Source organism: Pleurodeles waltl, chromosome 12 (assembly GCF_031143425.1).
Source record: "Pleurodeles waltl isolate 20211129_DDA chromosome 12, aPleWal1.hap1.20221129, whole genome shotgun sequence".
Classification (NCBI taxonomy): domain Eukaryota; kingdom Metazoa; phylum Chordata; class Amphibia; order Caudata; family Salamandridae; genus Pleurodeles; species Pleurodeles waltl.
The window spans coordinates 132,451,628-132,473,058 of NC_090451.1; the positions used below are offsets into that span (position 1 = coordinate 132,451,628).

At 44.9% G+C, this 21,431-nt stretch overlaps 1 protein-coding gene across 1 annotated transcript in view; it reads left to right on the forward strand.

Annotated features, from left to right (window-relative positions):
* The first annotated feature begins 1,992 nt into the window (after window positions 1-1,992).
* The window catches only part of LOC138268495 (junctional adhesion molecule-like), a 147,047-nt gene continuing 127,608 nt past the window's right edge, over window positions 1,993-21,431 (forward strand). The window contains exon 1 of the mRNA XM_069218202.1: window positions 1,993-2,084. Coding sequence (XP_069074303.1) covers window positions 2,012-2,084 — 73 coding nt within the window. The 5' untranslated portion in view covers window positions 1,993-2,011. The remainder of the gene's footprint in view (window positions 2,085-21,431) is intronic.

Below are 21,431 nucleotides of genomic sequence, written 5' to 3' on the forward strand. Positions count from 1 at the left end.
CTGGCCCATAATGCACTAAATCAGAGCAGTGCAGTAGTGAAATAAGTCTCTCCATATCAACATTAGCCACTGTATAATTTGTTTATTGATTTTACATATCTTAGAGTAAAATGTACAATACTGAAAGTCATAAGGATCAGAAAAATACAACTATAAAGCACATAAAATTCATGCAAACATTGGGGCATATTTACAAGCCCGTAGTGCCACCCGAACGCCACTTTTTGTGACACTCGGTGGTGCTGTGCACTGTGCTGTATTTACAAGGCAGTGTTAAGCCACTTTTTGTTGCTTAATACCAATATGAAATACAGCCCCTTCACACGCAGCATTTTGCGTGGAAGGGACGTACAATGGGTGTTTCTGTGGGCGTTGCAGAGCAGCACCCATTGCATTTTGACCCTACTCCAGATTTATGAAATTTTGTAAATCGGAGGCAGCGCCAAAGACTAATGCCACCCCAGGGGTGGTGTTACCATGCTGCAACAAGGAGAAATGCTTTCATTTCTCCTCTTTTTTAAATCGAGCACGCAAGCGCTTTGACCTGTTCTAATCTATCTTTGGGCTTTAACCACACCCATTGCACGCCTATCACTCATTCATGGGCTTTCCTTTCAAAAATCCTTTGTTATCATTGGTAAGTGCTTTACGTTTGTCCCTCCTTGCAGTGGTTTTGTTACGACCTTGGACACTGACCTTGTTACATGACTACGAGCGAACTTTGTTTTCCTTTTTTGTCTCTCCTTTACGCTCATTGCGGCTGTGGCACCTTGAATCGGCTTGCTTATGTCAACTGTTTTATGTTTCATTTTCAATTTATGTGCAAAAAAAGTCAAGTTAGGAATTTATAACACTAATAGCTCTAACTCGAGTAAACACGAGACCTGTTGCATTGCAAATGCTTGTTAGATTTTTTAACAGTGTCTAGACATTGGTTGCTCCTCATTAGTACCATTTTAACACTGAAATATAGAAATAAGCAACAGAAAGACAATCAGTCAAGCATTGCAAAGGGGCTTCTACTGCGCGGCCACATGTTGCTGCATGTTAAATAATTTTTTAACCGTTTGAGCTAGAAACCGCATTTGTTTTGTAAAAATCCACGGATTATGCAGCAGAGGATGGATTATATGGCACATGTGGCACATCTATATGCGAAAAATGCCAAAGCAGCACAATCACATAATTCCAGTGGCCACAGATATAACTTGCAGGCTTCATGTTGCTGTATATATATATATATATATATATATATATATATATATATATATATATATATATATATATATATATATATATATATATATATATATATATATATATATATATATATATATATATATCAATTCTTCACAAAACAATTGCAGCTCACGAGTGTGGGCCACTTTGTTTTTTGGTAAAAGGTTAGTGCCACTTGACCCGTGGTGACAGTGGTGCTGCTGTAGCGTTATGACGCGCACATCCGATAGCCACTGAAGGTGTGAGCGTGTCAGATACACAGCAGGAGAAGATGCGGAAACACACGTAGAGGCGCAGAGACAGAGAGATGCAGAGACAGAGAGATACCGGTAGAGACAAATAAGGAAAGAACGAGGCAGATTAGAAAACTACAACAGGAAACCTGAAAATGACAGGAGGCACAGAGAAAGAGGCAAAACATCAAGAGAGGACAGATTTAAAAAGATGTAAAAAATGACAGAAAATCCAGATGTCAGACAAATGTCACCCAATGTACAAAGGGATTTCGAGGTATTATCGTATTAAGAGAGGGTAAAGTTGTGACGTGAGAGGAAAAAGTGGAAGGATAGTGTGCGGCAGAGAACATTAGAAAAGAGTGCTGAAAACAGTGGCCGAGGGAGATGAGAGTGCAAAAAGTAGGGCATGTGAGTGAGGCCGTGACGGAGACGGCCATCGCGGCTCTGAGCTGGGGCTTGCGGATTGGCTCACAATCAGTTCATCTTCAAGGGCACACCGCATTCGCACAACAGACCCCACAGAAGCGAGGTGAGATATGAAGACCGCCTGCATCCTGCCCCTCCTGTGGCTCTGGGCCACGGCCTCCACACCCACACTGGTGGGCCAAGGTAGGGACTGAGTGTCAGAGGAAATGGTTGTACTACTGAATATCAACACCAATAATATCAAGATAGACGAATGTCCATTGACAAAATACCAATTGACGAAGTATCCAAAGGTGAATGCATAGAAGGTAGTATAGAATTACTAATCCTAATTTAAAATCTATGGCACTTTGAAGATATATGTACCGTCTAAGTACACATATGTGGAGTTATGTATAGAAAATCTAGACTTACTTACCTGTTTATATGTTTGTGATGTTTTGTCCTCAATATTCTGTCCCAACGATATTCACCACAATGGCAAGCGGTGTGACGGCTGGGGCTGGCGTTGCACCACCTCAGCCTGGAACCAGCTGTGCCAGTGTAAGTTGTGATGAGTGTAAAATCATTTTACTAAATCAGAAAAGTTGGTTTTCAGCTCGTAACTGGATTTGCTCACGTGGATGTTTTTGCATTCGTAAATCTACAAGCATAGCTGGAAAGGGACAGAACAGTCATAGAGTTTGTGGACACCCACACCATTCGCAAACTGAGCTTGTAACCTTGCCCAGCTTGGAAAGGTCAGCAATTTACTCATATCCAGGGCAGGAGTAAATCTTTGTGCAAGGCGGGCCATAAAATCAAACACCCCCAAAATTGGTGGGAGTGTAAAGGAAGAGGACAACATGTCGCCTTGGGAAGTAATTAAACAGTTAAAAGAGTTCTCATGCAAAAAGACATGTCTATACTTTAAACACGAGACAGTGGAGTTCACTGAATATTTCCAGGGCAACGCGTGGCAACCCCTGCCACTGTCACACTGGAAAACGTCCATGAATTCTAAAAATTCAGAAGTCAGTGTGAGGGTGAAAACCTAAGGCTAAAGATTACTAACTTTTTTTGTGAAATAGGCCTGCCTAGGAGTCTAAAGAAAAGAACATGAAGGGTGTTTACCATTTTCATCTGTGCCATACATACATTTAGAAAGAAGATATACACAATGTTGCATACAATATCTCATATACTGTTATGGGGGTATATGGACAGCTACACAGCATTTTAACCTACTGTATCAGGTAGACATGGAACCGTATATTCAATCCTACATACTCTCGCAGGTACATATCGAGTGCTACTAATTCATGCACTAATTCATGCACACATCACAATGCGCAACGTAAACAATACACACAGCTGAACGCCAAAACAATCCATCAATTTAATATATAAATAAATACTTATTTTATTAGCATTTTCTATCACACATCATCATATAATAGAGCCATATATGTTTATAAGGCTTTCTAAAATCGAATGTGCCTAGAAATATGCCTATTTTGCTTGTGAATGTGTCCTGAGGGTAATACACAGCACCTTCTTCAGTACAATTACTATGTGTGTGTGTGTGTGTATATATATATATATATATATATATATATATATATATATATATTTGTTTTTTTCCCTTGGACCCTTGATGAAAATTCAACCATATTTCAAGAACACGAATCTGTCTACAAACGATACAACACACAGGTTAACCAACATCCATTAGTACATATAACCAACCATTGACAAAACAGTTTTTTCACCGAAAATACATCGCTAATATGAATTAAAAAAACTATAAAACTAGGAGTAATTTCAATATATTCTGTTGGAGACATGTTTTTTAAAAAGAAAAAGAGAAAAAAAAGAAAGACACACAAGGGAGAAGAGAGCAACTCCACCTCGTAGGAGGCTACGTAAGCTACATTCCTTCCTTTAAAGGCAACCACGCGAGCGGTTGAGCATCACACGCATGCCTCTCTAGTCTCAACTCATCATTTTACGCATCATAGATTCTATAGCATCCTTCCGAACATTTAACCCGCATCCACGCTATTATGTACTCTATTCCTCTCCCCTATGTCCAATGCAGATTTACCTTCGAGAGTAGATCTCCCATCACCTATTTGGACACCTCCTCGCTCATAGCCCCCGAACGGAGCATGCGCAGTCCTCAGATAGAATGACTCCCAGCCACTTATGAGAAGAGGCAACATTTCCTATAAATGAGTTCATGCACTGTTAAGAAAATACAATTTCGTTGCTGGAATGGATCTCGTGCGCATATCATGCTGGCTCACGGGTACTACAGCAGTCCGTGGTAAATTCCTATAACACAACCAGGGTCTCCCTTCCGGCACTCAGTGCTCAAGAATTCCCGAAAGCACACAAATAATGCATTATAGTTGTACAAAATCGCCCAGGACACCATAAATCAAAGTCCCATTTTATAAAGAAAAAAACTCCCTTAGTACCTTCTCCAAGGTGCACTCAGTCAAACTTTGATGTCATATCAGTTGAATCCTTCTCAAGAGATTTCTGCTTACAAACCAGCCAACTTTTTAAGAAAAGGTCAACATACTGGCTAAGATGTTCGGTTTCATGATCAACAGCAATATGATGCAATCTATCTATCTATCTATCTATCTATCTATCTATCTATCTATCTATCTATCTATCTATCTATCTATCTATCTATCTATCTATCTCAGTTTGTCTATCTATCTATCTATCTATCTATCTATCTATCTATCTATCGCTGTCTCTATAGCTAACTGTCTCTCTAGCTATCTGTCTATCTTGAGATATATATATTCTGTTATATATACTTTTTTTATAACATAGCTAAAACTGTAGGTCAGAGGTAAAACGCAGGCTTGGCCTGTTCCTTTGTGATGCAACTAATATGACCACAGCAATGCGTGACACCAAACTCTGTTTTTTCCTACTCTGCCCCGGGAAACACCTTTTCCCCATTTAAGAGGCGTTCCAAGGATTACAAATTTCACATGGGGTTGCAAATGTGTTTGCCATGGACCCTACAAAAACGTATGAAAGCCTGATTACCGTCGGAGTTACACACAAATAGCTTCCTGTTCGCTGCTCTCCTACAGCAAGAGTTTCTATTCTTGTCCCTCGTGCTCCTAATCCCTCTTTGCACTCCTAATCTCCTGGTCCCCAATCGTCTTCTGTGGGTGTGCCCTGAAGCCATGATCTGGGACTCAGGTAATGACCTCAGGGAAGCACTCTTTAGGAAGTTATCATGCTGCCTGCCAACTTTACGTTCTGCTGCAGTTTTTTCTAAGAATGGAGAGGCTGAGTGGTATGTTTGCGGATGAGAGATTGGACCCACTATTGTAGAGACTGACCCCACTGTCTTGGGGAGGCCAGAATCACGGGGACAAAGTGGGCACAGTAATGATGGCTTGTATGGCAACTGTTTCAGCTTCTCCACCCTCCATTATGATTCATCTGCATCCTTGCTTCACTGTCACATCCAGGTGATAAGTACAAACAAGTTGCTCACAGAATGCACTTCCAGGATGGATGAGTTTGGGAGTTGCTGACGGGGCTCAGAGATAACCCAGAGCAATGCTTAATTTGAAAATAAAAACGTGCCGGTGGCCAAAGCCCTCCTCTTAAACATGCGGCTGCTGCAATTAAATGTGCGAACACGGAATACCGAGGCAGGGAATCCTGAAGCCATCTCGGGCCTCTTTAATGCATTTACAGCCACTTCCTGCCCCTTCAGCTCACTCCTGCAGCTTTCTGCTTTCCCCCTTTGTGACGTTTTTTCGTGTTTCTCTTCCTCCGTCCTTCCCGAATGTGTCTTTTGCTCGCAGCAAATGCTTGAGGCAGAAAAATAAGTGCCGGCCCCCAAAAATAAGTGCCGGTGCTCCGCAAGCAACCGGAAGCAACAAGCACAAATTAAGCAGTGCATCAGAGCCCGCTTCCAGAGATCAAACAGTCACAGAAAGAACAAGCAGTGGCAAACCGAATACGTCTCGCCTGCAAGAGCTATTGGCTTTGTCAGTGCCTTTTAGTTATGTTGTACATCAGCACTGCGCATCATAGTGCTTTTTTAACTTTCAGCCATGTCACACAGCAGCTGCCCTGCTGCAGAATATGGCTAAAACCCTGACAAAGCCAATAGTTCTTATAGGTGAGACCTATTTAGTTTACCAATGCTTGTTATTGTGGTGTGTCCAGTCAGGCACCAGCTTGATGCTTGCTATATTCTCATGAGTTATTTATGACTGTGACCAGGATAAGTGGAGGTGTTTGGTGATGCACAGATCACTTAATGGTAATCTTCATTAATTATGATAGTGAATATGTAGATTAGGGCACAGTTTAGTGATATTATTGGTGAATAATCTTGGCACTGGAGTAGTTCAAACTAAAAACGAGAGCGATCTTCCGTAACTGCAGCCTCTGCTTCTTGTTTGCTGAAAGAGTGGAGTTGTTCGATAAAGGTCCATAACACAGGCCAATGATGCCATTTTAAGTACTGTCTCCCTTGACACAGCCACTAGGAGCCGATATCACATGGTGGGCTTGAAACCCCTGCGTAGAGTTAGTTTCCAGTTCTTGCTTGGGGTCTCTGCACAGCCAATGTGCATTGTGGGGTGTGAAAACACAACAGGACATTGGCGGCATAATGAGAAGCTTTTACTTTTTGTTTTAATGCTTGTGGTAGCAAGCGGTTCTTGGCACAAAGCCCTGTCTCATTAGGGCCTCGCTTCATCCTCACACATTGAGAAATGTTTTGCTGCTTATATACCAAACTTGGCCCAAGGACATTGAACTGCTGTGCTTAAGCACTAGATTACATTACAGAAGGTCAGAGTAATTTTTAGATTGAGTGCAAATCGCTCTGACCTGTTGTAATCTATCTGTTGGCTTTTAACTGTGCCCACCGCACACCCATTGCTATCACTCATTCATGGGCTTGCCTTTAAAAAATCCTTTGTTATCATTGGTAAATGCTGTACGTTTCTACCTCCTTGGGGTGGTTTTGTTACCACCTTGGACACCAATCCTGTTACATGGATAACGGTACATTTGCCGATACATTTGACTGCGAGCGAACTTCTTTTTCCTTTTGTGCCTCTCTTTTGCGCTCATGGCAGCCGTGGTGCTTTGAATCGGCTCACTTATGTCAACTGTTTTACTTTTCATGTTCAATTTATGTGGCAAGAAAAGTCTAGTTAGGAATTTACAACGCTAATAGCTCTAACTCGAGCAAACGCGAGACCCATTGCATTATAAATGCTTGTTTTTTCTTAAGGCATGGTAACCTTAAGTGGCTTTTTCAAAATCATAGGATATTGAGCCTATGCAGACAAACCTGGCTCCCCAGTTCCAACGTCATCAGCTTTCCTCTCATTAGAGGAAATAATGTTCTGTGTATTACTGGGGTTGCTTGCTCGTTTCAAGTCATGTGTTACACCTTCAGTGAGCCCTAGCTTTTATCCAGCAGCATTTTGCATTTTGGGACTAGTAGTGCTGTTGTTTTTATTTCCCCGTTGTATGCAGGAGCCTAGAAGTCCTCAGATCTAAGGTGTGGTTGGCTGAAAATCCAGGGCGTGCTAGCTGACTGTGTCACCCATGATTTGGGCATTTATGGCCGCCATGTATAACGGAGCTCCAGTTTTTTATGTATTTAATTTTTGTAGAATGCGAGTAACTAATGAAGTCAGGCATAGTTTTCACTGTTGCATTCTGGTTATTGTCGTTTTGCTCTTTCTAGTGTAAATGGAGCATTCAAGTTCCAAAGGGTAAAGGCAGAAATAGAACTTGAGGAGCAACTCAGTCATGAAATATGACAACTGGCGGCATCTGATAAGAACGGAAATGCATCATTTCTACATGCTCTACTCTCAAAAAATGTTTCACATTGTATAGACGTAGAGACTGTCTCCGGGCATGATCACTGAGAAATTCTCCAACTTCGTTGCCCAGAAAGGTAGCTTGATGGGTTAGCGCATACGCCTCAGCGATCCTTATACAAGCTATGTGCTCCGAGTGGTTTTGAAAACTTGTATGACTGATTTAATCTTTTGTCTTTCCGAGGTTAATAAACTTAACTGGATACAAGAAATGCCTGTTACTGACAGGTCTGTAACACTTCAAGGCCCTGTCTGCAAGCACTACATAAAGTTATCAGGAACAATTACTTTTTGGAAGTTTTGCAGCTATTTTCCCCCCTCCTGTGCCAGGCCTTTTTTTGGCTATTTGGGGCAGTTCGCGCTTAGGCCCTCATAACTTTTTGTCCACATAAGCTAGCCAAGCCAAATGTGCGTCCTTTTTTCCAACATCCTAGGGATTCTAGAGGTACCCAGACTTTGTGGGTTCCCCTGAAGGAGGCCAAGAAATTAGCCAAAATATAGTGAAAATGTATTTTTCTTTTAAAAAAATGGGAAAAAGTGGCTGCAGAAGAAAGCTTGTGGTTTTTTCCCTGAAAATGGCATCAACAAAGGGTGCTAAAATTACCAGCTTCCCAGCTTTCAGGGACAGGCAGACTTGAATCAGAAAACCCAATTTTTCAACACAAATTTGGAATTTACTGGGACATACCCCATTTTTACGATTTTTTGTGCTTTCAGACTCCTTCCAGTCAGTGACAGAAATGGGTGTAAAACCAATACTGGATCCCATAAACCTAAACATTTCTGAAAAGTAGACACAATTCTGAATTCAGCAAGGGGTAATGTGTAGATCCTACAAGGGTTTCCTACAGAAAATAACAACTGAAAAAGAAAAATATTGAAATTGAGGTGAAAAAAAGCAATTTTTCTGTGCGTTTTACTCTGTAACTTTTTCTTGCAATGTCAGATTTTTGAAAGCAATATACTGTTACGTCTGCTGGACTCTTCTGGTTGCGGGGATATATAGGGCTTGTAGGTTCATCAAGAACGCTAGGCACCCAGAGCCAATAAATGAGCTGCATCCTACAGTGGATTTTCATTCTATACCGGGTATACAGCAATTCATTTTTTGAAATATAAAGAGTGAAAAATAGCTATCAAGAAAACCTTTGTATTTCCAAAATGGGCACAATGTAAGGTGTTGAGGAACAGTGGTTATTTGCACATCTCTGAATTCCGGGTTGACCATACTAGCATGTGAATTACAGGGCATTTCTCAAATAGATGTCTTTTTTACACACTCTCTTATATTTGGAAGGAACAAATGTAGAGAAAGACAAGGGGAAATAACACTTGTTTTGCTATTCTATGTTCCCCCAAGTCTCCCGATAAAAATTATACCTCACTTGTGTGGGTAGGCCTAGCGCCCGCAACAGGAAATGCCCCAAAACACAACGTGGACACATCACATTTTTTGACAGAAAACAGAGGTGTTTTTTGCAAAGTGCCTACCTGTAGATTTTGGCCTCTAGCTCAGCCGGCACCTAGAGAAACCTATCACACCTGTGCATTTTTGAAATCTAGAGACCTAGGGGAATCCAGGATGGGGTGACTTGTTGGGCTCTGACCAGGTTCTGTTACCCAGAATCCTTTGCAAACCTCAAAATTTGGTTAAGAAAACATGTTTTCCTCACATTTCGGTGACAGAAAGTTCTGAATCTGAGAGGAGCCACACATTTCCTTCCACCCAGCGTTCCCCCAAGTCTTCCGATAAAAATGATACCTCACTTGTGTGGGTAGGCCTAACGCCCGCGATAGGAAATGTCCCAAAACACAACGTGGACACATCACAATTTTTGACATAAAACAGAGGTGTTTTTTGCAAAGTGCCTACCTGTAGATTTTGGCCTCTAGCTCAGCCGCGACCTAGAGAAACCTACCAAACCTGTGCATTTTTTAAAACTAGAGACCTAGGGGAATCCAAGATGGTGTGACTTGTAGGGCTCTGACGAGGTTCTGTTACCCAGAATCCTTTGCAAACCTCAAAATATGGCTAAAAAAACACTTTTTCCTCACATTTCGGTGACAGAAAGTTGTGGAATCTGAGAGGAGCCACAAATTTCCTTCCACCCAGCGTTCCCCCAAGTCTCCCAATAAAAATGATACCTCACTTGTGTGGGTAGGCCTAGCGCCCGTGACAGGAAATGCCCCAAAACACAACGTGGACACATCACATTTTTTGAAAGAAAATAGAGGTGTTTTTTGGAAAGTGACTACCTGTAGATTTTGGTCTCTACCTCAGCCGGCACCTAGGGAAACCTAACAAACCCTTTGCATTTTTGAAAACTAGAGACCTAAGGGAATCAAAGATGGGGTGACTTGTGGGGCTCTAACCAGGTTCTTTTACCCAGAATCCTTTGCAAACCTCAAAATTTGGCTAAAAAAACATGTTTTCCTCACATCTCGGTGACAGAAAGTTCTGGAATCTGAGAGGAGCCACAAATTTCCTTCCACCCAGCGTTCCCCCAGGTCTCCCGATAAAAATGATACCTCACTTGTGTGGGTAGGCCTAGCGCCAGCGACAGGAAATGCCCCAAAACACAACGTGGACACATCACAATTTTTGATAGAAAACAGAGGTGTTTTTTGCAAAGTGCCTACCTGTAGATTTTGGCCTCTAGTTCAGCCGGCACCAAGGGAAACCTACCAAACCTGTGTATTTCTGAAAACTAGAGACCTAGGGGAATCCAAGATGGGGTGACTTGTGGGGCTCTGACCAGGTTCTGTTACCCAGAATCCTTTGCAAACCTCAACATTTGGCTAAAAAAACACGTTTTCCACTCATTTTGGTGACAGAAAGTTCTGGAATCTGAGAGGAGCCACAAATTTCCTTCCACCCAGCGTTCCCCCAAGTCTCCCGATAAAAATGGTACCTCACTTGTTTGAGTAGGCCTAGCGCCCACAAAAGGAAATGGCCCAAAATACAACGTGGACACATCACATTTGTTCACAGAAAACAGTGCCTACGTGTGGATTTTGGCCTCTAGCTCAGCTGGCACCTGGGGAAACCTAGCAAACCAGTGCATATTTGAAAACTAGAAACCTAGGGGAATCCAAGATGGGGTGACTAGTGGGGCTCTGACCAGGTTCTGTTACCCAGAATCCTTTGCAAACCTCAAAATTTGGCAAAAAAAAACACTTTTTCCTCTCATTTCGGTGACAGAAATTTCTGGAATCTGAGAGGAGCCACAAATTTCCTTCCACCCTGCGTTCCCCCAAGTCTCCCAGTAAAAATGGTACCTCACTTGTGTGGGTAGGCCTAGCGCCTACGAAAGGAAATGGCCCAAAACACAACGTGGACGCATCAAATTTTTTCACAGAAAACAGTGGTGTTTTTTGCAAAGTGCCTACCTGTGGATTTTGGCCTCTAGCTCAGCCGGCCCCAGGGGGGGCAGAAATGGCCTAAAATTAATGTGACCCCCCAACCCCTCCCCTTGCCTACGGGGTCGCTCCTCTTGCGTGACATTGGCGCAAAGTGCCCCCATGGGGGCAGATTGACCTAAAATCAACAATTTGCCCCCCAGGGAACTACCCTTGCTTAATGGGTCGCTCCCCATCTCCTAAAAAACAAACAAACAAAAAAAAAACACAAAACTTTTTTTGCCCTTGCGCCTAGGGGTTTCTGCCCCCCCGGGGGCAGATCGGCCTAATAACAATAGGTCGATCTGCCCCCAGGGGGGGCAGAAATGGCCTAAAATAAATTCCTCCCCACCCCCATAAACCCCCCCCAGGAGCGACCCTTGCCTACGGGGTCGCTCCCCCTGCGTGACATTGGCGCAAAAAAAAAATCCCCGTGCCTAGTGGTTTCTACCCCCCTTGGGGGCAGATTGGCGTAGCAAAAATAAATGGCCTAAATACAATTTTCCCCTCCAGGGGAGCGACCCTTGTCCACGGGGTCGCTCCCCATCTGTAAAAAAAAAAAAAAAATCCCTGGTGCCTACTGGTTTCTGCCCCCCTTGGGGGCAGATCGGCCTAATCAAAATAGGTTGATCTGCCCCCAGGGGGGCAGAAATGGCCTAAAATAAATTTTCCCCCCAGGGGAGCGACCCTTGCCTAAGGGGTCGCTCCCCTTGTGTGAAATTCACGTAAAAAAAAAACCTCCCTGGTGTCTAGTGGTTTCTGTCCCTCTTGGGGGCAGATTGGCCTCATAAAAATAGGCCAATCTCCCCCCAATGGGGGCATAAATGGCCTAAATATAATTTGCCCCCTAGGGGAGCACCCTGGTGCCTAAAGGTTTCTGCCCGGGGGGGGCAGAAAAGGACTTCCAAAAAATGCCCCCCCCGGGAGCGACCCTTGCCCAAGGGGTCGCTCCATTATGCCAGTTTCTAATACAAAAAAAAATATCGCTGGTGTCTAGTGGGCGTTTCAAAAGCCGGATTGCTTGCAATCCAGCTTTTGAAATGCTCAGAGAGACTTCAAAGGGAAGGAAATTCCTTTCCTTCCCTTTGAAGCCTCTCTGGGCCTCCCCCACGTGATCGAAAGAGAAATGCTTCGCGATGGGAGGAGGCCCATCACGCGCTGACATCACGGGGGTGGGGGGGTCGGGGTGGAAGCCATCCCTGCCTTATGGGCATATGGGGGGAGCGCTAGCACTACCCCCAGTTCCCGGGTGCAGGATGAGGTGATCTTGTCCAAGGCACCCGGGAACCGGTGCCTTGGACGAGATCACCTCGTCCAGGGCACAGTAGGGGTTAAAATGTCTACAACAAACTGTAAGACTTGCCAAGCTCTCCAAATGCCCTGTGCAATATGTCAATCAATAAAAAAAAATTGTAGAGCGCGCTACTCACCCGTGAGGGTCTCAAGGCGCTGGGGGGTGGCAAAATCAGGGGGGTGGGCAGGGAGGGTCACTGATCTAACAACCATGTCTTGAGGTTCTTTCTGAAAACCAGGAGGTCTTTGGTTTTGCGAAGGTCGGTGGGGAGGGAGTTCCAGGTTTTGGGGGCGAGGTAGGAGAAAGACCTGCCTCCTGTGGTGGTGCGTTGGATGTGGGGGACTGTGGCTAAGGAGAGGTCGGCTGATCGGAGGTTGCGTGTCGGAGTGTGGCTGTTAACTCTTTCATTGAGGTAGGTTGGGCCGGTGTTGTGGAGGGATTTGTGTGCGTGGATGAGGATCTTGAATGTGATTCTCTTGTCTATGGGGAGCCAGTGAAGGGATTTGAGGTGTGGTGAGATTTGTTTGTGGCGGGGGAGGGCCAGGACAAGGCGTGCAGCTGTGTTCTGGATTCTCTGGAGTTTGCGTTTGCGTTTGAGTTTGAGTGTGGTGCCGGCGTAGAGAGCGTTACCTTAGTCCAGTCCGCTGCTGATGAGTGCGTGGGTGACTGTCTTTCTGGTTTCTGGGGGAATCCATTTGAAGGATTTTTTTAGAGTACTGAGTGTGTGGAAGCAGGAGGAGGTTAAAGCATTGATTTGATGTGTCATGGAGAGGGAGGGGTCAAGGATGATGCCGAGGTTGGGTGCATGATTTGCGGGGGTGGGTGCGGGGCCTAGGGCGGTGGGCCACCAGGAGTCGTCCTATGTGAATTCTAAGCCAGTCCTGTCATGCTTTTAACCGGTTCTGTGCCCAGGATGTAATGGTTACGTCCTGAGGCACAGTGCTGCTGTGCCCAGGACGTAACCATTACGTCCTGGTCACAGAGCACAGAGGGAGCGCTAGCGCTCCCTCTGAGGGGTTCTCCCCCACCCCCCCAAGTCAGGGATGGAAGGGGAAGCCCTTCCCCTTCCACACCGACCCCCCCACCCCCCCTGTGACGTCAGCGCGCGAGCTGATTTGTCACTGGGTCTCCCCCATCGCGCTGGAAGCTCTGCTTCCAGCACGATTGAAAGAGAAATGCTCAGCATTTCTCTTTCAATCATGTGGGGGAGGTCGGAGAGGCTTCAAAGGGAAGGAAATGTATTTCCTTCCCTTTGAAGTCTCTCCCAGCGTTTCAAAAGCCGGATTGCTTGCAATCCGGCTTTTGAAACCCCACTAGACACCAGGGTTTTTTTTGTTTTTTTTTAAATGGACATAAGGGAGCGGCCCCTTGGGCAAGGATCGCTCCCAGGGGGGGCATTTTTTTGGGAAGGCCTGTTCAGAACCTCTAGGCACCAGGGATAATTTTTTTTTTTTCTTTTTGTTTTGTTTTAGTTCTTTTGGTTCTTTTTTAGGTGGGGAGTGACCCCTTAGGCAAGGGTCTCTCCCGTAGGGGGCAAATTATATTTAGGCCATTTCTGCCCCCTTGGGGGCAGATTGGTCTATTTTGATGAGGCCAATCTGCCCCCAAGGGGGGCAGAAACCACTAGACACCAGGGATTTATTTATTTTTGTTGAAATGGACATAAGGGAGCGACCCCTTGGGCAAGGGTCGCTCCCAGGGGGGGCATTTTTTGGGAAGGCCTTTTCTGCACCCCCGGGGACAGATCGGCCTATTATCCTAATATTAGGCCAATCTGCCCCCAGGGGGGGGCAGAAGGGGGGCCCCCAGAGGGGCCCCAGGGATATTTTTTTCTTTCGTTTTTGTTTATGTTTTTGATTTAGGTGTGGGAAGTGCCCCTCAGGCAAGGGTCACTCCCCTAGGGGGCAAATTATATTTAGGCCATTTCTGCCCCCCTTGGGGGCAGATTGGCCTATTTTTATGAGGCCAATCTGCCCCCAAGGGGGACAGAAACCACTAGACATCAGGGAGTTTTTTATTTACGTGAATTTCACGCAAGGGGAGCGACCCCTTAGGCAAGGGTCGCTCCCTGGGGGGGAAATTATTTTAGGCCATTTCTACCCCCCTGTGGGATAGATCAGCCTATTTTGATTAGGCTGATCTGCCCCCAAGGGGGGCAGAAACCACTAGGCACCAGGGATTTTTAGTTTTTTTTTGTTTTACAGATGGGGAGCGACCTCTTGGACAAGAGTCGCTCCCCTGGAGGGGACAATTGTATTTAGGCCATTTCTGCCCCCTTTGGTGGCAGATCGGCCGATTTTTGCTACCCCAATCTGCCCCCAAGGGGGGCAGAAACCACTAGGCACCGGGGATTTTTTTTTTGGTGCTAATGTCACGCAGGGGGAGCGACCCCGTAGGCAGAAACCTCTAGGCACCAGGGCAAATTTTATTTTTGTTTTTTTTTTTGTTTGTTTGTTTTTTCAGAGATGGGGAGAGACCCATTAGGCAAGGGTCACTCCCCTGGGGGGGGGGGGGCGAATTGTATTTAGACAATTTCTGCCCCCCTTGGGGGCAGATTGGCCGATTTTAGGTCAATCTGCCCCCGAGGGGCAGAAACCACTAGGCACTGGGGATTTTTTTTTGGGCGCCAATGGCACGCAGGGGGAGCGACCCCGTAGGCAAGGGTCGCTCCCGGGGGGGTTGCGGGGGTGAGGTGGGCAAATTTATTTTAGGCATTTCTGCCCCCCCGGGGGCAGATTGGCCTATTGTTATTAGGCCGTTCTGCCCCCAGGGGGGGCAGAAACCTCTAGGTGCCAGGGCAAAACATTTTTTTGTGTATTTTCTTTTTGTTTGTTTGTTTTTTCAGAGATGGGGAGCGACCCATTAGGCAAGGGTCGCTCCCCTGGGGGGAAATTGTACTTAGACCATTTCTGCCGCCCTTGGGGGCAGATTGGCCGATTTTAGATCAATCTGCCCGCAAGGGGGCAGAAACCACTAGGCAACAGGGATTTCTTTTTTGGCGCCAATGTCACACAGGGGAGAGACCCCGTAGGCAAGGGTCGCTCCCAGGGGGTTTGGGGGGGTGGGGGATTATTTATTTTAGGCCATTTCTGCCCCCCTGGGGGCAGATCCGCCTATTGGTATTAGGCCGATCTGCCCCCAGGGGGGGCAGAAACCTCTAGGCGCCAGGGCACATTTTTTTGTGTGTTTTTTTTGTGTTTGTTTGTTTTTTCAGAGATAGGGAGCGACCCATTAGGCAAGGGTCGCTCCCATGGAGGGCAAATTGTATTTATACCATTCCTGTCCCCCTTTGGGGCAGATTGGCTGATTTTAGGTCAATCTGCCCCCAAGGGGGCAGAACCACTAGGCACCGGGGATTTTTTTTTTGTGCCAATGTCACGCAGGGGGAGCGACCCCATAGGCAAGGGTTGCTCCCGGGGGGGTTGGGGGAATTTATTTTAGGCCATTTCTACCCCCCCTCGGGCCGGCTGAGCTAGAGGCCAAAATCCACAGGTAGGCACTGTATTCTATGAAAAAATGTGATGTGTCCACGTTGTGTTTTGGGCCATTTCCTGTTTTTTTTTTTTTTTTTGTGTGTTTGTTTTTTCAAAGATGGGGAGCGACCCATTAGGCAAGTGTCGCTCCCCTGGGGGGCAAATTGTATTTAGACCATTTCTGCCCCCCTTGGGGGCAGGTTGGCCGATTTTAGGTCAATCTGCCCCAAGGGGAAGAAACCACTAGGCACCGGGGATTTTTTTTTTGTCGCCAATGTCACGCAGGGGGAGCTACCCCGTAGGCAAGGGTCGCTCCGAGGGGGGGTTGAGGAGGTGGGGGGGGGGGAATTTATTTTAGGCCATTTCTGCCCCCCCTGGGGGCAGATCGGCCTATTGTTATTAGGCCGATCTGCCCCCAGGGGGGGCAGAAACCACTAGGCGCCAGGGCAAATTATTTTTTGTGTTTTTTTTTGTGTTTGTTTGTTTTTTCAGCGATAGGGAGCGCTCCCCTGGGTGGCAAATTGTATTTATACCATTCCTGCCCCCCTTGGGGGCAGATTGGCTGATTTTAGGTCAATCTGCCCCCAAGGGGGCAGAACCACTAGGCACCGGGGATTTTTTTTTTGTGCCAATGTCACGCAGGGGGAGCGACCCCATAGGCAAGGGTTGCTCCCGGGTTGGGTTGGTGGAATTTATTTTAGGCCATTTCTACCCCCCCTGTGGCCGGCTGAGCTAGAGGCCAAAATCCACAGGTAGGCACTGTTTTCTATGAAAAAATGTGATGTGTCCACGTTGTGTTTTGGGCCATTTCCTGTCGCAGGCGCTAGGCCTACCCACACAAGTGAGGTATCATTTTTATCGGGAGACTTGGGGGAACGCTGGGTGGAAGGAAATTTGTGCCTCCTCTCAGATTCCAGAACTTTCTGTCACCGAAATGTGAGGAAAACTTGTTTTTTTAGCCAAATTTTGAGGTTTGCAAACGATTCTGGGTAACAGAACCTGGTCAGAGCCCCACAAGTCACCCCATCTTGGATTCCCCTGGGTTTCTAGTTTTCACAAATGTGCTGGTTTGCTAGGTTTCCCCAGGTGCCGGCTGAGCTAGAGGCCAAAATCCACAGGTAGGTACTGTTTTCTATGAAAAAATGTGATGTGTCCACGTTGTGTTTTGGGCCATGTCCTGTGGCGGGCGCTAGGCCTACCCACACAAGTGAGGTATCATTTATATCGGGAGACTTTGGGGAACCCTGGGTGGAAGGAAATTTGTGGCTCCTCTCAGATTCCAGAACTTTCTGTCACCGAAATGTGAGAAAAATGTGTTTTTTTAGCCAAATTGTGAGGTTTGCAAAGGATTCTGGGTAACAGAACCTGGTCAGAGCCCCACAAGTCACCCCATCTTGGATTTCCCTAGGTCTCTAGTTTTAAAAAATGCACAGGTTTGGTAGGTTTCCCTAGGTGCCGGCTGAGCTAGAGGCCAAAATGTACAGGTAGGCACTTTGCAAAAAACACCTCTGTTTTCTTTTAAAAAATGTGATGTGTCCACGTTGCGTTTTGGTGCTTTTCCTGTCGCGGGTGCTAGGCCTACCCACACAAGTGAGGTATCATTTTTATCGGGAGACTTGGGGGAATGCTGGGTGGATGGAAAGTTGTGGCTCCTCTCTGATTCCAGAACTTTCTGTCACCAAAATTTGAGGGAAATGTGTTTTTTTAGCCAAAGTTTGAGGTTTGCAAAGGATTCTGGGTAACAGAACCTGGTCAGAGCCCCACAAGTCACCCCATCTTGGATTCCCCTAGGTCTCTAGTTTTAAAAAATGCACAGGGTTGGTAGGTTTCCCTAGGGGCCGGCTGAGCTAGAGGCCAAAATCTACAGGTAGGCACTTTGCAAAAAACACCTCTGTTTTCTTTAAAAAAACGTGATGTGTCCACATTGCGTTTTGGGGCGTTTCCTGTAGCGGGCGCTAGGCCTACCCACACAAGTGAGGTATCTTTTTTATCGGGAGACTTGGGGGAACATAGATTAGCAAAACAAGTGTTATTGCCCCTTGTCTTTCTCAACATTTCTTCCTTCCGAATATAAGAGAGTGTGTAAAAAAAGACATCTATTTGAGAAATGTCCTGTAATTCACATGCTAGTATGGTCACCCCGGAATTCAGAGATGTGCAAATAACCACTGCTCCTCAACACCTTATCTTGTGCCCTTTTTTGAAATACAAAGGTTTTCTTGATAGCTATTTTTCACTCTTTATATTTCAGCAAATGAATTGCTGTATACCCGGTATAGAGTGACAACGCACTGCAGGGTGCAGCTAATTTATTGGCTCTGGGTACCTAGGGTTCTTGATGAACCTACAAGCCCTATATATCCCCGCAACCAGAGGAGTCCAGCAGACGTAACAGTATATTGCTTTCGAAATTCTGACATTGCAGGAAAACGTTACAGAGTTAAACGTAGAGAAAAAGTGATGTTTTTTTCACCTCAATTTCAATATTTTTCTTTTCCAGTTGTTATTTTCTGTAGGAAACACTTGTAGGATCTACACAAATGACCCCTTGCTGAATTCAGAATTTTGTCTCATTTTCAGAAATGTTTAGGTTTCTGGAATCCAGCATTGGTTTCACACCCATTTCTGTCACTGACTGGAAGGAGGCTGAACGAACAAAATTTTTTAAAAATGGGGTATGTCTCAGTAAAATGCCAAATTTGTGTTCAAAAATTGGGTTTTCTGATTCAAGTCTGCCTGTTCCTGAAAGCTGGGAAGCTGGTGATTTTAGTACCGCAAACCCTTTGTTGATGCCATTCTCAGGGAAAAAAACAGAAGCCTTCTTCTGCAGCCACCTTTTCCCATTTTTAAAAATAAAAACGAAATTTTCACTGTATTTTGGCTAATTTCTTGGCCTCCTTCAAGGGAACCCACAAAGTCTGGTACCTCTAGAATCCCTATGATGTTGGAAAAAAAGGACGCAAATGTGGCTTGGCTAGCTTATGTGGACAAAACGTTATGAGGGCCTAAGGGCGAACTGCCCCAAATAGCCAAAAAAAGGCTCGGCACAGGAGGGGGAAAAGGCCTGGCAGCGAAAGGGGGAAATGGCTGCTTGCCTTACTGGAGGTGTAGTTCTTCAATTATAATGGGAATAGGACTGAGTACATCACCCCTCACATGGGACAATTGGAGAGCTTAGGAGAGCTTCGGGTTTGAAAAGGGCCAGCTCCTCACCGAGAGAGCTGAATCACAGAAGGATATCTCCCAGAACCTAGATGTTACAAGGATGGAGAGACAAGCCTCAAAGCAAGAAATGATGAGAAGTGCAGATTTTAGTAGATGTCTCCTGAAAAGTGCCGTCTGTTTTGCCTATCCCATGATGTGCCTGGCTGGGTGAACTCTGACGGCGTGGTACCCCTGATGAATGTTTACTTCCTGTTTGCCTCCGTCCCCTGCCGGAAGCACTGCTTTCATGAGGAAAAGATGATCGCCCCTGCTTGAAACTGTAAAGAGATAAAGCCACTACTAGCTGGTCACACCACGTCTTTACTTACTCTGGTTAGCACCCCCTCTGTCTACAGATTTACACCAAGCATTGGCAAAGTCATTAGGTGTCGCCTATAACAGGAAGTTATTTTCGTTCTGGGAAAGAGAAATAATTCATAGGCCTTCCGCACGCTCCTGTTATTAATCTCCCATAAAACTGCTCCTCGCACACCGCTGGCCTCTCATCCTCTGCACATAAAACATACTTAGCCAAGTCTGCTGGCTGCACCAGATATTGTCTTTTATTTTATATACCCGTTAATTGGCATCATTCTTTCATAACCTGTGCAAGCGCGCCTGGTCCTTAGTAAGTAAATTTACAAGGGGATGCGTATAGGCCGATGAACCTTCTGGATCGCATGAAGTGTCCTAGCTATGTAGTAATCGATGAACATCAATTATCAATGTAATCAATCAACAACCAGAAAGAGAATCATTTAAGCATGAGACAATATATCAACGTTTCACGAATAACCACAACTCAATAACGTTTTATGAATTTTATTTCCCTATTTGTTACAATTCTAGGTCCTCAGGTTAGATCAAATTTTAATCATTAAACTCAGAATTAGTTCATTAGTGACCACCAATAACATTTTCTAATCAGAACATGAGAAAACATATGCTCGAATGCTTCAGCATAAGCCGACAAAGATGAATATAACAGCATTAATACCAGAGTTCAGCAATCAGTCCGTCAATCATTTGTCACTGTCAGAGTCACCCAAAGAATCCTTCACCTAACCCAAATTAGCATTTAGCATGTGGGACTTCCTACAAAAACAATTTAGAAAATGTGAATTTGGAAAATATCTATATAAGAGAAAAACTATAAAACAGCGCAGTTGGTACCTAGAAAGAAAGGCATAAAAGTTAATCAGTCACATTGTCATAGCTACCTATCCACAAAATGGATCAGCAACAAGGTCAGTCTTCATCCCCAGGTCATCAATCGATCAGCAACGCATCAGGCTCTCAAGAGCATGAGTCCAATGACAGAATCTCAAACCGCTTCTCCTGACATCATCAATTCTCCTCTCGCATCTGCGCATGCACCTCCCGGCATCTGAAGTTTTAGCCCCTTGTCTTGACTTTTTATTAGAGTTTTCAGTCCATCCCCCTAATTCCTAATTGGTCAATCAGTCCTCCATAGGTGACGTTACCCAATACTTTTTATTCTACATATCTGTGAGTTCTAGTATTTTGTCTTTCTCAGTTCATGGATTGGTCCATTGTATGATGTCCTCATCATCCGGCTCTCCAGGTATCGAAAATGTTGCATGTTCCTCGTCAGTCAGTGCCTCTATTGTTCAAGTCCTGGGAAAATACATTCAGCCTACTCCACACATAATTGTATCAAATTGACTTCATTATCTCCTGTCCGTTTTTACATTGCAGAAAATTCTAGCTAAGCACACAGTTCTTGGTCGATTCATAGGCACTAGCAACTTCTACAGCGTGCGTTAATTAATTCTGCTTCTGCATGAAACCTGGTAAGTAGGCCATGATTTCGGCTAAGTTAGCTTCTACAATATATTGCAAAACCTAGGTTATGCATCTCATTATGGCACATTACTACATCATTATTACACATTTTCATTATTTCACACATTTTTAGTTCTTTTAGTACAAGTTCATATATGTGACTGACATACCTCGTGGGCACATTTTCAAAAGCATGCACATTAGTTTTCTCTACAAATAATTTCTCAATGAACTTTTATAAATCATAACATATATGCATTTATTAATAATTTCTAATTAGCATATCTGCGTCAACACCTGTCAGTAGATTGCAAATAAAGATTAAGGGCGGCACCTGACAGTGAGAGAGGTCTGCCCCTCTGTCAATGAGTGAGCGTTTCAGAAAGAGCTAAACCACAAATGTAAGACAGGAAATAGCAAGTACAACCAAGGTAGAAGAGAAGGGAAAAGTTAGGTGAACTAACAAAGAGGAGAT